This window comes from Bison bison, unplaced genomic scaffold (assembly GCF_000754665.1).
Source record: "Bison bison bison isolate TAMUID 2011002044 unplaced genomic scaffold, Bison_UMD1.0 scf7180017864495, whole genome shotgun sequence".
Lineage (NCBI taxonomy): Eukaryota > Metazoa > Chordata > Mammalia > Artiodactyla > Bovidae > Bison > Bison bison.
In genome coordinates, this window is record NW_011495054.1 from 13,479,203 (window position 1) to 13,496,063 (window position 16,861).

The 16,861-nt window shown below is 44.1% G+C and overlaps 1 protein-coding gene across 1 annotated transcript in view; it reads left to right on the top strand.

The window, feature by feature from the left end:
* The window catches only part of SFI1 (Sfi1 homolog, spindle assembly associated (yeast)), an 89,657-nt gene that overhangs the window by 8,675 nt on the left and 64,121 nt on the right, over positions 1 to 16,861 (top strand). Inside the window, 2 exon segments of the mRNA XM_010828876.1 lie at positions 2,838 to 3,011; positions 4,468 to 4,539. Coding sequence (XP_010827178.1) covers positions 2,838 to 3,011; positions 4,468 to 4,539 — 246 coding nt within the window.

The window sequence follows — 16,861 nt, forward strand, 5'->3', positions numbered from 1 at the left end:
TCCTGGTGGCCCAGTGGTTAAGAATCTGCCTGCCAGTGCAGGGACCACGGATTCGATCCTAGTCTGGGAAGATTCCACGTGTCACGGGGCGACTAAGCCCGTGCGCCCCAGCTACTGAGTCCACGCTCTAGAGCCCGTGCTCCATAATAAGAGAAACCCCTGCTAGGAGAAGCCTGTGCACTGCAGTGAAGAGGAGCCACTGCTGGCTGCCACTAGAGAAAGCCCATGCACAGCAGTGAAGACCCAGCACAGCCGGAAATAATTTTTTAAAAAAGTGTATGTTAGATGCACTTTGTCCAAGCATGAGTTACAGGGCTGTTGGCTGTGAGTTCAATGCTAAAGACTCTCCATATGTATTAAGTATGGTGTCTTTAAACACAGGCACACAGAAAACAAGGCTCCGTATTGATTAGTTGATGATATTTTTTTGGCATGCAGGATCTTAGTTCCATTACCAGGGATCAAACCTACGCCCCCTGCAGTGGCAACGTGGAGCCTTGACCACTAGACTGCCAGGGAAGTCCCCATGAGAATGCTTTTAAAGACTGGCAGGAAGCTAACTATGTGTTCTCCTGTAGGGACAGTGGTTCGGTATATTCACTAGCTCAGTGCTTATGGTGGCTTTATAGAACTTACCACAAACAATGAGAATCAAACTATGTGTTTCCTCCCTCCCCTGGGCCCTTTGTGAGTAAACTGAAGTCAGTTGTCCCCAAAATGATATTTATAGCAGAAAGAAAACAACAAAATGTAAGAAAAACTTCCCTTTTCATTTTGTCTTTTTAATATTTATTCATTTATTTGGCTCTGCTGGGTCTTAGTTGCAGCATGTGGAATCTAACTCCCTGACCAGGGTTTGAACCTGGGCCCCCTGCATTAGGAGCACAGTCTTAGCCACTGGACCACCAGGGAAGTCCCTCATTTTGTCTTTTTAGTCCCCTTTAATTTGGAAATATTTCTCAATATTTCCTTATCTTCCATGACCTAACATTTTTGAAGAGTTTAGCTTACCTTTTATGCATATATTTGAATTTGTTCAGTGTTTCTTCATGATGAATTCAAGTTATGTATTTTTGGCAAGAATTTCACAGAAATGATGCTGTGTTCTCAGTACGTCAATATCAGGAGATTTGGTCCTATTACCGTTGATATTAACTTTTATCACTTGGTATAGATGGTATCTGTCAGGTTTCTCCACTATAAAGAAGTGAATAAGTGTTTTATGGGGAGATACGTTGAAACTACATTAATAGCCTATTTCTCATCAGACTGGCACCCTCTTGTTTTTACATCCATTGATGATTCTTAGCTGAGTCAGTTATTCCTGTGATGGTTCTTAAAAGTTTATTAGTTGTATTCTACTGCAGAGTAGAGCTTCCCATTTTTCTTCATCTATTTATTTACTCATTTACTTACTTCAGTATGGATTTGTGGATTCCTGTTTTATTCAGTGGGTTTTAGTCTGTTACTGCCAAAATTGTCCCAGATTTGGCCAGTGGGAGCCCTTTTCGGCTGGTTCCTGTGTCCTTTCGACATTCTCCTGTCATTCTTTGAACATTTCTTTACTGTCTGATCCAGTAAGATAGTGCAGCTTGTCTTGTATTTTTCTTGTCTCAGACCTGAAAGTCAGCCGTATTTCCAGGCACTGCCACTTCCTCTTAGTAGGCAGTGACATTTTAGAAACAGTATTTGAGCTCTACGTTTGCTCATTCCTGGTGGGATGTTGTTGCCACCAGATATTTCCTGCAGGCAGATCTCTGACACGTGTTTTTGAAAATCATGCTGCTGCTGCTGCTGCTAAGTCGCTTCAGTCGTGTCCGACTCTGTGTGACCCCGTAGACGGCAGCCCACCAGGCTCCCCTGCCCCTGGGATTCTCCAGGCAAGAACACTGGAGTGGGTTGCCATTTCCTTCTCCAATGCATGAAAGTGAAAAGTGAAAGGGAAGTCGCTCAGTCGTGTCCGACTCTTCGCGACCCCATGGACTGCAGCCTTCTAGGCTCCTCTGTCCATGGGATTTTCCAGAATCATGAGTTCATACCAATAAGAAAATCTCTTAATGTTTCTAAAATGGGATTAAAAGTCATAAATTTAGTGTTTGGTCAAGGTGTGTAGTTTCACATTGATGTAAAAGTTGCATAACCTGGAAATCATTCCTAGTTGTTTCTGCATGAAGAAACCTATTTCTAGGTTTCTAGGAATCATTTTCTTCTAGGAAAATGATTCCCCTTAAATGACACGTTAAAGAAGTATGTGTTAGGACTGAGGTCTCCAAGGTGCCCTGCAGCTCTGTAGCTTCTGCCTAGAGCTGATCTAGTAGTGCCCACCTCCAGATGGGGTGGGCATTTCTTTTTTTTTTTTGTTTATTTTAATAATTTTTATTTATTTTTTGGCTGCACTGGGTCTTTGTTGATGCACACGAGCTTTTCTCTAGTTGCTGTGAGCGAGGGCTATTCTGTAATTGCGGTGCAAAGCCTTCTCTTTGCAGTGGCCTCTCTTGTGAGGCATGGGCTCTAGGGTGCTTGGGCTTCAGTAGTTGTGGCTCCTGGGCTTTAGAGCACAACAGACTTAGTTGCTCTGCAGCATGTGAGATCTTCCCGGACCAGGGACCGAACCCATGTCTCCTGCATTGGCAGGCGGATTCTTTACCACTGAGGCCCCAGGGAAGCCTGGGGGGTGGGTGTTTTTGTCAGAGATTGGGCAGTTTATTGTCCTAGAAGTAGAGTTATTACCTTTCTGTCTTGATGAGCTTATCTTTTTAATTTCACTTGTATGTTTAAAGATATTTGCATCACGTGCAGAGATAATTTGGTTCTCTCCTTTTCTCCTCAAATTTGAGGTCTTTTAGGGACAGTGCAGTAAAGAAACCTTATTCTCCAAAGATACTGTCCACAAAGAAGCCCTCTGCATTCTCTGGGAGCCGGAGTGAGGTATCTAGGGCCAGTCACCCAGTGAAATACCATCCCTCACAGGCCCGGACCCGAAGGGGCCGGCTAAGAGAACTGCGTGTCAGGTGAGCTTGCCAGGGGTTCCCTGCCTCAGGGACTTGGTCATTGTTCCCCCTTTTTGGTTAAAACAAGGGGGTGAGTCTTATTCTCTTATCTCGGTTAATTGGAGACCGCAATGCCTGTTCGCCATGATGGAATGCTCAGAATATTTGGAAATATGCAAATGTAAAAGCCATCATTGAGTGTTTTCATTCATGGTCTCCACTTGTGCCCCACAATGTGTAAGCTATAAAGAGTCTTCCAGAAAAAGTCTAAACGTGATCCAAGAAAATGATCATTTTCTGCTACTCTTGATTAGGTCTTTGAAAGGCATCCTTTTGTTTATTCAGCAAAAAGTTATCAGGTGCCTGCCTGGCCAGGTGTGGTGTTAGATGCTGAGCGTATAAGGTGAATATGACATTCCTAGTGCAAGAGCTCACGGAAGTGTAAAGTCAAGTAGGCTTGGCAGACAAGCCACAACAGTGAAGTGTGGTAAGTGCTGTGAGGAGGGCGGATGTGGTCCCCAGGCCCATGGGGCGAGAACAGTGCACTAGCCCGGCATTGCCAGCAGTGACTTCCTGGAGAGGTGGAGTTTAGCTGAGTCCTGAAGGATAAGTAAGATTAAGGCAGGTAAAGGGCAGGAGGAAGGAGAGTGTTCCAGGCTGAACCTGGAGGTTAACTGGCCAAGACACGCTCACCTTCCTGTGTGCTCCAGGTAGCGTGCTAGGGATACTGTGAGCCACGGTCCCTGCTCTCAGGCTCAGAGTGCAGAGGGAATGATGGGCACCCTGTGAGCGGTTTCCTGGGATTCTGCATCATAACATTACTCTGGGGGCTGGAGCAGGGCTGAGAGTACCAAGCTCCTTGCTCTGTTTGGTTGGGGAGAGCCCAGGAAAGCTTCACATAGGAGTGAGCGTTGAAGATGAACCTTGTTGGGTAAGCGGGCATTTGCCAGGCCTTTGCCAGGTGTTTCGGGCAAGAAGAATGTGAACAAAAGCACTAGCGTATACTTCCTGTTCCTCAATTCTGAAGTCTTTATGGACAGAGTATATTAATAGTATTTTTAAAAAATAATCTGCTCAATTTTAGCTTTTAAAATCTGTCCCATCTTGTGCTATTTTTTAAAAATTTATATTAATGCAGAATAATTGGCTTTACAATATTGTGTTGGTTTCTGCCATATATCAACATGAATCAGCCACAGGTGTCCATATTATCACCTCCCTCTTGAACTTCCCTACGGCCTCCCACCCCATCCCATCCCACCCCTCTAGATTGTCACAGAGCCCCAGGCTGAGTTCCCTGTACCATACAGCAAATTCCCCTTTTTTCTGTCTGATGCAGGATTATCTATGATTCACCTTCGACTCACGCTAGCATCCCACCCCGAGACCATTAAATTTCCGTCTCCTTTCCAGAAAATTGATGATACAAACCAGATGGAGTTCTTAAATGTGTATGTCCTTTCTCTCCTTCTTTCAGATGCGTGGCCAGAAAGTACTTTCATTTGTGGATTCGCATGACTTTTGGAAGAGTGTTTCCCTCTAAAGCCAGGTAGTATTAGCTCAGAACACCAGACTTCCCCTGAGTTTCATCCTGGGTTTCTGTTTTGCACGAAGCCCGTGTGTAACCTTCATCCTGGCGTGTGTTTCATTCCCCCTCTGCTCCTCCCCGGCCGCCAGGAGGGGAGGATGATATAATGGTAGCCTAACACTTACTAGTCTGACTGAATGAATGTTATAAAGGAACCACAAATAAACTAGGACAGCTAAGACCCTCTCGGGGAAGAAGTATTTGCCCTGGAGAAGCAAATGAGCTCTTTCAGGTCCCTGTTGAGACTAACAGATTGACTTGGTCTGGGGCAGAACCTAGGGAAAAGTTGACGCTGTCAAGGGGCGTGAAATATAGTCAAGTGTAAGTCCCACAGCTTCAGTTTGTCTAGGCTGCCGCCTACTGCTGTGGGTGTTAGTGAAGATCATTATGGCTGCAGCGCCCAGAGTGGACCACACGGGGAAGACACTGGGGTCAGGACACTGCAGGAGGGGCCAGTGTAGGGAATGTTTCAGAGAACTGAGAACCACTGAGAATGTTGTTGTTGTTGTTCTGTTGCTAAATCATGTCCAACTCTTTTTGACCTCATGGACTGCAGCATACCAGGCTTCCCTGTCCTTCACTATCTCCCAGAGCTTGCTCAAACTCATGCCTGTTGTGTCGGTGATGCCATCCTTTGCATCTTGTCCTCTGTCGCCCCTCTCTCCTCCCACCTTCAATCTTTCCCAGCATCAGGGTCTTTTCTAACGAGTCAGCTCTTTGCTTCAGGTGGCCAAAGTATTGGAGCTTCAGCTTCCGCATGACTCCTTCCAGTGAACATTCAGGGTTGATTTCCTTTAAGATTGACTGGTTTGATCTCCTTGCTGTTCAAGGGACTCTCAAGAGTCTTCTCCAGCACCACAGTTCAAAAACATCAATTCTTTGGCACTGAGTCGTCTTTATGGTCCGATTCTAACATCCATACATGACTACTTTGACAAGACAGACCTTTTTGGTAAAGTGATGTCTCTGCTTTTTAATATGCTGTCTAGGTTTGTCATAGCTTTTTTCCCAATGAGCAAGTGTCTTTTAATTTCATGGCTGCAGTCACCATCCGCAGTGATTTTGGAGCCCAAGAAAATGAAGTCTGCCACTGTTTCCATTTTTTTCTCCATCTGTTTGCCTTGAAGTGATGGGACCGGATGCTCTAATCTTTTTTTGTTGTTGTTGAATTTTAAGTCAGCTTTTTCACTCTCCTTTTACGCTTTCATCAAGAGGCTCTTTAGTTCCTCTTTGATTTCTTCCATTAGGGTGGGATAATCTGCATATCTGAGGTTCTTGATATTTCTCCCAACCATCTTGATTTCAGCTTGTGATTCATCAGAGTACATCTATTTCACATGATGTACTCTGCATATAAATTAAATAAGCAGGGTTACAGTATACAGCCTTGTTGTATTCCTTTCCCAATTTTTTTTTAGATTAAAAAAAATTTATTTATTTTAATTGGAGGCTAATTGCTTTACAGTGTTGTGGTGGTTTTTGCCGTCCATTGACGTGAATCAGCCATGAGTATACATGTGTCCCCCCGTCCTGAACCCTCCTCCCACCTCCCTCACCATTCCATCCCTCTGGGTTGTCCCAGCACACCAGCTTTGAGTGCCCTGCTTCCTGCATCGAACTTGGACTGGTCATCTATTTCACATATGATAATATACATATTTCAGTGCTATTCTCTCAAATCACCCCACCCTCGCCTTCTCTGACAGAGTCCAAATGTCTGTTCTTTACACCTGTGTCTCTTGGTGTCTTTCATATAGGGTTGTCTTTACCATCTTTTAAATTCCATATATATGTGTTAATATACTCCTGTGATGAACATTGGGGTACACGTGTCTCTTTCAATTCTGGTTTCCTCGGGTTGTATGCCCAGCAATGGGATTGCTGGGTCATAAGGCAGTTCTGTTTCCAGTTTTTTAAGGAATCTCCACACTGTTCTCCATAGTGGCTGTACTAGTTTGCAGTCCCACCAACAGTGTAAGAGGGTTCCTTTTTCTCCACACCCTCTCCACATTTATTGTTTGTAGACTTTTTGATGGCAGCCATTCTGACCAGCATGAGATGGTACCTCATTGTGACTTTGATTTGCATTTGATAAGCAGTCAGTTGTTCCATGTAGGGTTCTAAATGTTACTTCTTGACCCACATGCAGGTTTCTCAGGAGGGAGGTAAGGTGGTCTGGTATTCCCATCTCTTTAAGAATCTTCAACAGTTTGTTGTGATCCACAGAGTCAAAGGCTTTAGCATAGGCAATGAAGTAGGTGTTTTTCTGGTATTCTCTTGCTTTTTCTATGACCCATTGGATGTTGGCAGTTTGATCTCTGATTCCTCTGCCTTTCTAAGTCCAGCTTGTACATCTAGAAGTTCTTGGTTCACTGTTGAAGTGAACTATTGTTTACTTCAGTGAAATGAAGTGTACTGTTGAAGCCTAGCTTGAAGGATTTTGAGCATTACTTTGGTAACGTGTGAAATTAGTGCAATTGTACAGTAGTTAGAACATTCTTTGGCATTTGGGATTGGAATAAAAACTGACCTTTTCCAGTCCTGTGGCCATTGCTGAGTTTTCCAAATTTGCTGGCATATTGAGTGCAGCACTTTCACAGCATCATCTTTTAGGATTTGAAATAGGTTAACTGGAATTCCATCACCTCCTCTAGCTTTGTTCATAGTAATGCTTCCTAAGACCCACTTGACTTCACACTCCAAGGTGTCTGGCTTAAGGTGAGTGATGACACCATTCTGGTCATCCATGTCATTAAGACCTTTTTTGTACAGTTCTTCTGTGTATTCTTGCCACCTCTTCTTAATATCCTCTGTTTCCATTAGGTCCATGGTGTTTCCTGTCCTTTATTGTGCCCATCTTTGCATAAAGTGTTTCCTTGGTATCTCTAGTTTTCTTGAAGAGATTGCTAGTCTTTCCTGTTCTATAATGTGTTTTTAAAAGCTGGAATGTTACGGGTTCTCACCCCTTCCCCCTCTCCTTGCTATGCCTTCTCCTTTTTCTGACAGAATAGCTTTCCTGGTCTGGAAAACCAAGGTCTCTTGATTCAGAGTCTCTCGAACAAATTCAGCTTTTGTCTGTGTTCTCTGAAATCTTTTCCCTGTATACCTGGGGGAGGGCCCTGCTGTTCCCGTCTTCTCCCCGGGTCTTTACCAGTGAAGCTCCCGGGGTGGCCGCTCCTCCCAGCCCAGGGGTAAGGCATAGTCCACCTCTGCTTCTCCTCCTTCCCTTGGACCTGGCCCTGCCCTTTACTGCCTGGGGAGCTCTTCAGCCTTCAAGGAAATGTTTTTGTGTGTGTCTGTCTTTCTTGTTGCCACTGGGAGAACTAATCAGGCTTACACAGGAAGTCTTTTGTTTTTCTTTCTTTTTTTTTAAACTCGGTTGAATATTTTATTTATCTTCCCTGTGTTAGCTTAGAAGTTGTGTACTCTTTCATTCTTCTTTTCCTGACTGCCCTAACAGATTTGTTTAACTTTTTCAGGTATAATGTTAATTGGTTTTTTTACCCTCTCCCCAAACAAGGTTCCTTTGATCACTTTAATTCTGCCTGTCGCTGTCCCCATTTATGTGCCCTACTGTAAGGTATTTTAATTCAGTTTACATTTTAAAATCTTCAGAACAATATTTTTTTTCTTTTGGCCGCATCACGCAGCATGTGGGATTTTAGTTCCCCCAACCAGGGATCCAAAAGTAGGTCTGCTTGTGATGAATCCTCTCAGATTTTGTCTAAAAATGTTTTTACTTTGCTTTCATTTTTGAAAGATATCTCACTGGTTATAGGAAGTCTACGTTACCAGTTTTCTCCCCAGTCTTTGAAGATACTCCATTGTCTCATGACTTGCATTTGCATGCTGTTGATCTTTTGAAGATTCAGTGTTTGTCTTATTTCTTGAAGATTTAATATGATATACCTGGGTGTGGATTTTTTTTTTTTTTAAGTCTTTTAGCTCATTTTGAGATAGGTTATAGGTTTGGTTGGTGGTTTTCTTGTTTGTTTTTTTTTCCCCCATTTTGTGGCATGTCTTTCTGGAATAATTTTTTTGTCCATTGTTGCTGTTCAGTCGCTCTGTCATGTCAGACTCTGTGACACCATGGCCCACATAACTCCAGGCTTTCCTGTCCATCACCATCTCCTGCAGTTTGCTCAAACTCACGTCCATTGAGTCGATAATACCATCCAACCATCTCATCCTCTGTCCTCCCGCCTTCAATCTTTCCCATCATCAGGATCTCTTCTAGTAAGTCATCTCTTCGCATCAGGTGGCCCAAGTACTGGAGCTTCCGCTTCAGTATCAGTCCTTTCAGTGAAGATTCAGGGTTGATTTCCTTTAGGATTAACTGGTTTCATCTCCTTTCTTTCCAAGGGACTGTCAAGAATCTTTTGTCCATAGGCCTGTTACTCTCCTTTTCTCCTACAGTAACTTTGTATAGAATTTGACCTCAGTTACTTTTCTGTTGCTCTTTTTATGTGAAATTAATTTTTGTGGACTTTTACAGTGAAGTGAGCTTTAGTTAAGCTTCCTAATTGCACTCATCTCACACGCTAGTAAAGTAATGCTCAAAATTCTCCAAGCCAGGCTTCAGCAATATGTGAACCATGAACTTCCTGATGTTTAAGCTGGATTTAGAAAAGGCAGAGGAACCAGAGATCAAATTGCCAACATCCGGTGGATCATAAAAAAAGCAAGAGAGTTCCAGAAAAACATCTATTTCTGCTTTATTGACTATGCCAAAGCCTTTGTGTGGATCACAATAAACTGGAAAATTCTGAAAGAGATGGGAATACCAGACCACCTGATCTGCCTTTTGAGAAATTTGTATGCAGGTCAGGAAGCAACAGTTAGAACTGGACATGGAACAACAGACTGGTTCCAAATAGGAAAAGAAGTTCGTCAAGGCTGTATATTGTCCCCCTATTTATTTAACTTATATGCAGAGTACATCATGAGAAACGCTGGACTGGAAGAAACACAAGCTGGAATCAAGATTGCCGGGAGAAATCTCAATAACCTCAGATATGCAGATGACACCACCTTTATGGCAGAAAGTGAAGAGGAACTCAAAAGCCTCTTGATGAAAGTGAAAGAGGAAAGTGAAAAAGTTGGCTTAAAGCTCAACATTCAGAAAACGAAGATCATGGCATCCGGTCCCACCACTTCATGGGAAATAGATGGGGAAACAGTGGAAACAGTGTCAGACTTTATTTTTCTGGGCTCCAAAATCACTACAGATGGTGACTGCAGCCATGAAATTAAAAGACGCATACTCCTTGGAAGGCAAGTTATGACCAACCTAGATAGCATATTCAAAAGCAGAGACATTACTTTGCCAACAAAGGTCCGTCTAGTCAAGGCTATGGTTTTTCCTGTGGTCATGTATGGATGTGAGAGTTGGACTGTGAAGAAGGCTGAGTGCCGAAGAATTGATGCTTTTGAACTGTGGTGTTGGAGAAGACTCTTGAGAGTCCCTTGGACTGCAAGGAGATCCAACCAGTCCATTCTGAAGGAAATCAGCCCTGGGATTTCTTTGGAAGGAATGATGCTAAAGCTGAAACTCCAGTACTTTGGCCACCTCATGCCAAGAGTTGACTCATTGCAAAAGACTCTGATGCTGGGAGGGATTGGGGGTGGGAGGAGAAGGGGACAACAGAGGATGAGATGGCTGGATGGCATCATTGACTCGATGGACGTGAGTCTGAGTGAACTCTGGGAGTTGGTGATGGACAAGGAGGCCTGGCGGGCTGCGATTCGTGGGTTCGCAAAGAGTCGGACACGAGTGAGCGACTGATCTGATCTGATCTGAATATCACAGAGCTCCCTCTTCTGTCCCTTTCGTGGTGTCCATAGGTGTGGAGGCTTGCTCCTCTTAACCACGCCTGGTCTGATCCTCTGTTTCCTTGTCTCCTTGTCCTTTTCCTGCTCAGTATCTACTCTGCTCCCAGCAGTTCCTCCTTGGCATGAATCCCTGTCTGATTTTGAGGTCAGCTTGGTTTCGTATGGTAGGATCTGAGGTCAGCACCTTCAGCTCTCACGTGAGCCGTGATTTTGGAGAGCACCAAACTCCTCTGTATTTCAGCTGCTGGTCTCAAATTGTGCCTCCACATTTTGCAGTGACTACTCACCGGCTGATTTAGGTTCTCCTGTCCTCAGGCTCCTCAGATACCATCTTCATTGCTCCTTTCAATGATGAAAGCTCAGCTTCTTTGTACTCTGGTGCTGGATCAAATCTTGGACACAGAATTCCAGGTGAAGCAGAAAAGGATAGCTCTATTGCTTTGCCAGGCAGAGAGGAACACAGTGGGCTAATCCCACAAAACCAAGTGTCCCAACTTGGGGAAGACAGTGACAGGTTTTATAATAATTGTTCAAGGAGGGTGTGATCAGCTCGTGGACATTCTTCTGATGGCTTGGTGGTACGGCAAGTAGGAGTCCACATCATCAACCTTCAGGTCCAGCTGGTCTGGGGTCTGCATGCTGTGTATTAGTCATTATCTTCTTCCGCCTGAAGTGGGTTTTAATATCCACAGAGCAGCTCAGAGATGGGGGTCCTTTGATGGGGAAACAGGACCCTGCCCCAAGGCTGCTCTTTTCTCCTTGGTCTCCCATCCTCTCCCTTCCCTGATTAACGGCTGCTTGAATCTGCCCATTGGAACCCAGGGAAGATCATGGAGCTGAATGAAGGCTGTTTCCTGCAATCAAAGAAACGAAGGACACAAAGGCCTTGTGGCCAGGACCCCACTTTTCTTCTCTACGAATGGTGGTCCTTTGACTTGGGTGATTTGTCCTCACCTGCTTGCATTTTGGGTTTTTAGAGTTAACTTGTCACCTGGTTTTGTTGTAGTTGATACATAAGTTTTTGGTTGTTCTGCATGGTTTCTCTGTGTGTTTTATAAGGGTTCAGAGATTGAAACACTATGTGGCTGCCTTCACTCTCTTCCCCAAATCCTTTTCCTGCTTAATTTTTTTATAACTTAAATTTGACTCATTTAACTGGAAACCTCTTCAAATAATATCTATTTATATACCAAGTATTGGGAGATGCTAACTGTGTTAGAAATGCATTTGACTCCAAGTTAGAGAAAGTCAGAAGATGGCTTATGCAAATCAGGATTTGGTTTTTCTCACAGCCTGGTTGGAAAAGATGCTGATGCCGAGAAAGATTGAAGGCTAAAGGAGAAGGGGGTGCAGAGGATAAGAGGGCTTGATGGCATCACCAACTCAACGGACATGAATTTAAGCAAACTTCCGGAGACAGTGAAGGACAAGGAATCCTGGTGTGCTGCAGTCCATGGGGTTGCATAGAGTTGGACATGACTTAGTGACCGAACAACAGCTGTTTGGGGATGTCATCAGAGACTCAGACTTTTAGATACTTTTCAGTTCACCATCCTGAGCATATTGACCCTTTATCCTCAGAGATGACTGTTCTGGCTTTGCACAAAAAGGGCAAGGAAGGTTGGTATCAGCTAGACCTGTCTGTTTATCAGGAAGGCAAAACTTGCCTAAAACCCCCGCCTGCATTCTGCTTTTGTCTCATAGGCTATAGCTCTGTCACGGGACTCTTTAGCTACAGAAGAGGCTGGAACAAAAACCTTCCAGCCTTTCTAGTGGATGCTAGTGAGGAAGTAGAGGCTGGGCATGGGTGTGGGTTCTGCGACCCACGTCTGCCTCTCTGCATCAGAGCGTTCATGTCGCACTCTTGTTCCTTGCTTTGCGCTTGAGTGGTGGCAGGGATTGAGGAAAGAATACTGGGCTGCGTTTTAGGAGACCCGAGTTTCGGTTCTTAACCAGACCCTAGATAATCACTTGATCTGGGATTAAGTTACAACTCTGGGCCTCTGTTTCTCAAATTGTAAAATTGAGAAAGTTTGTTCTGTAAGCATCTACCAGAATTATAATTCTGATACTGTGTTTTCATTGACTTTGAAATTTGTGATGGAGTGGGTATTTTCAGCTTGCAATCTCTTTTTCAATCAAATGGGTTATAACTTTGGGCAAGGTTGGGTGTACTGATCCCCCCCCCCCTTTTTTTTGGTCTTTTCCCATACTGAACTATTTATTTCTCACTTTCAGGAACATTGGGAGAGAATGATATCACACCAGAAGTTTGAGAATAATGCCTTTATGTGCTTGGAGAATGTTTTGACGTCTATAAACCGTAGTTGTTCTATGTTTTACTTGGCGCCCCACTCCAGTGCTCTTGCCTGGAAAATCCCATGGATGGAGGAGCCTGGTGGGCTGCAGTCCATGGGTCACAGAGTCAGACACAACTGAGCGACTTCACTTTCATTTCTCAGTCTCATGCACTGGAGAAGGAAATGGCAACCCACTCCAGTGTTCTTGCCTGGAGAATCCCAGGGACGGGGGAGCCTGGTGGGCTGCCGTCTATGGGGTCGCACAGAGTTGGACACGACTGAAGTGACTTAGCCACATTAATATATGGAACCAGAGTAACCACTGAATTAGTAAGGGCAAAAATAATATAGTATGGGTCCTTAGGTAAGGCCGTCTTAGGTAGGAAGTAGTCACTTCTCTTTCTGAAGAGAAGATCTGAACAAAATTACTCAGCTAATTTGGGAAGTAGATAAAAACATCACTTCCATTTAGAGTATTTAGTTTATCAATATTTATTCCTCATTCTTAACCGAGGCCTTGCTTCCTATTTTCTTAAGAAAATAGAAGTAACAGAGGAGACTATCACTGCATCTCCCCACGGCCAGCGTCTGTCACCATGTGGCTTGCTTTCCCTACCGTGAGGCAGATGAACTGTCCAGGTTCTTGTCTCTGGCAACATCTTCTGGTGCTGCACTTTCCGGTGCTTATACCAGGCCACCACACTAGCAGTTTCCGCCCCCCGCTCTTTTCTGTATTAATTTTTCCCTCTTTACTGGATCATTTGCACCAGCATATAATGCTATTATTTTCCTATCCTGAAAAAAAAAATCTCTTTGATGCTGCTTCCTCCTGCAGCCAGTTCTCTGTCTCTTTGCTGCCCTTCAGCTCTCATCTCCTGAACATCTCCAGGCTCTATAGCACCTCTTTTTGTAGGCTCACATTTACCTCATGAGGCTTTCGTTTTCCACCTTGCCACCAAAACTGTTTTTACTTTTGTGAGGTCACTTTGTTGTTGTTCAGTCACTAAGTTGTGTCTGACTCTTTGTCACTGCAGTACTCCAGGCTCCCCTGTCCTCCCGGAGTGTGCTCAAACTCATGTCTGTTGAGTTGGTGATGCTGCCTAACCATCTCATCCTCTGCTGTTTCCTCCTCCTGCCTTCAGTCTTTCTCTGCATCAGGGTCTTTACCAATGAGTTGGCTCTTTGCGTCAGATGGCTAGCGTATTGGAGCTTCAGCATCTGTCCTTCCAATGAATATTCAAGGTTGATTTCCTTCAGGATTGATGGGTTTGATCTCCTTACAGTCCAAGGGACTCTCAAGAGTCTTCTCCAGCACCACAGTTAGAAAGCATTAATTCTTTGGCGTTCAGCCTCCTTTATGATCCAACTCACATCTGTACATGATGACTGGAAAAACCATAGCTTTGACTATATGGGCCTTTGTCGGCAAAGTGACATCTCTGCTTTTTAATACCCTGTCTATGTTTGTTATAGCTTTTCTTCCAGGAAGCAAGTGTCTTTTAATTTCATGGCTGCAGTCACCATCCACAGTGATTTTTTTAGCCCCCAAAAATAAAATCTGCCACTGCTTCCACTTTTTCTCCTTGTACTTACTATGAAGAAATGGGACTGGATGCCATGATCTTAGTTTTTGGAATGTTGAGTTTTAAGCCAGCTTTTTCACTGTCCTCTTTCACTTTCATCAAAACGCTCTTTAGTTCCTCTTTGCTTTGTTCCATAGGGATGGTGTCATCTGCATATCTGAGGTTATTGATATTTCTCCTGGCAATCTTGATTCCAGCTTGTGCTTCATCTAGGCTACTATTTTGCATGATGTGCTCTGCATATGTTAAATAGGCAGGGTGACAATATACAGCCTTGTTGTACTCCTTTCCCAGTTTTGAACCAGTCATTTTTTTCATGTCTGGTTCTACTTGTTGCTTCTTGACCTGAATACAGATTTCTCAGGAGGCACGTAAGGTGTTCTGGTATCCCATGTCTTTAAGACTTTTCCATAGTTTATTATGATGCACATAGTCATAGGCTTTAGTGTAGTTAGTAAAGTGGAAGTAGATGTTTTTCTGGAACTCTCTTGCTTTCTCCACGATCCAGCGAATCTTGGCCATTTGACCTCTGCTTCCTCTGCTTCTTCAAAGCCCATCTGTACATTTGGAAGTTCTTGATTCACACGTTGCTGAAACCTAGCTTGAAGGGTTTTGAGCGTAAACTTACTAGCATGTGAAATGAGCACAATTTCATGGTAGTTTGAACATTTGTTGGCCTTGCCCTTCTTTGGAATTGGAATGAAAACTGACCTTTTTGAGTCCTGTGGCCACTGGTGAGTTTTCCAAATTTGCTGACATTTTGAGTGCAGATTTTTAACAGCATCATCTTTTAGGATTTGAAATAGCTCAGCTGGAATTTCATCACCTCTACTAGGCGTTGTTTGTAGTTATGCTTCCTAAGGCCCACCTCACACTCCAGGATGTCTGGCTCTAGGTGAGTGACCACACCATTGTGTTTATGTGGGTCATTAAGACCTTTTTTGTACAGTCCTTTTGTGTATTCTTGCCACCTCTTCTTAATCTCTTCTGCTTCTGTTAGATGCTTACTGATTATGTCCTTTATCATGCCTATCCTTGCATGAAATGTTCCCTTGATATCTCCAGTTTCTGTGAGGCGATCTCTAGTCTTTCCCATTCTATTATTTTCCTCTATTTCTTTGCCTTGTTCATTTCAGAAGAATTCACCATTGATTTTAGTAAGTTCATTACTTCTGCTAAAGTCAGTTGTGAATTTCCTCTCACTTGCCTCACCAGGGAGCATTGGCCAGCCCACCATTCTCTCCTCTAAGAAGCCCATTCTTCTCCCAGCTCCCAGGTGGCCACCCTCTCACTCCTCTGCCTCTGCTCCTCCCACTTTCTTCTCCTGGTCCCTCCTCACCCAAGTCCCCACCCCTAGTCCTTGCACTGCCTCTCTGTCTGCATCCCGCTCATGGCAGCCTCATCAAATCCCAGGTGATCCCCAGAGGTACGCACTCGCCCAGCCCTCTCCCTTGAACCCTGGACTGCTGCCCGCGTGACATTGCTGCCTGCACCAGCTAGACGTCACAGCTCAGCGTGTCCATAGCCAAAGTCTGGATGTTCCTCACAGACCTCCCTGCTGAGTCTTCCCCTTTCTAGTAAAGGAAACACCCATCCTTCCAGAGACTCAGGTCAGAAACCTGGGAGTCCTCCCTGCTAGCTCTTACTCCTTCATACCCCAACTGTGGTACCAAATGCCAAAATTATGTTGATTCAGCCTTCAGAATAGATGCAGACTTGAGCGCTTTTCAGCACTTCCAGTTGCCACCATGGTGGTTCAGGCCATCATCGTGTCTCCCTTGAATGACTCCAGGAGCCTCATCCCTGGTCTCCTGCTTCCAGTCTTGTCCTTAGTCAGTCTCTTTACACAGGCCAGGGGCTGTTTCCCATCCTATGGACGGTAAAAACCAGAGTCCTTACTGTGACTTACAGGCTAGTCACCTTTTTTTGTTTTAACTATTTGTGGATCTTTTCTTTTTTTTCATTTCTGCCATTATAGTTTTAATTTCCAAGAGCTCTTTTTTTGTTGTTGTTCTATGAATGTTCCTTCCACTAGAGAAGGGAATGGTAAACCACTTCAGTATTCTTGCCTTGAGAACCCCATGAATAGTATGAAAAGGCAAAATGGTAGGATACTGAAAGAGAAACTCCCCAGGTCAGTAGGTGCCCAGTATGCTACTGGAGATCAGTGGAGAAATAACTCCAGAAAGAATGAAGGGATGGAGCCAAAGCAAAAACAATACCCAGCTGTGGATGTAACTGGTGATAGAAGCAAGGTCCGATGCTGTAAAGAACAGTATTGCATAGGAACTTGGAATGTCAGGTCCATGAATCAAGCAAATTGGAAGTGGTCAAACAAGAGATGGCAAGAGTGAATATAGACATTCTAGGAATCGGCAAACTAAAATGGACTGGAATGGGTGAATTTAACTCAGATAACCATTATATCTACTACTGCGGGCAGGAATCCCTCAGAAGAAATGGAGTAGCCATCATGGTCAACAAAAGAGTCTGAAATGCAGTGCTTGGATGCAATCTCAAAAATGACAGAATGATCTCTGTTCATTTCCAAGGCAAACCATTCAATAT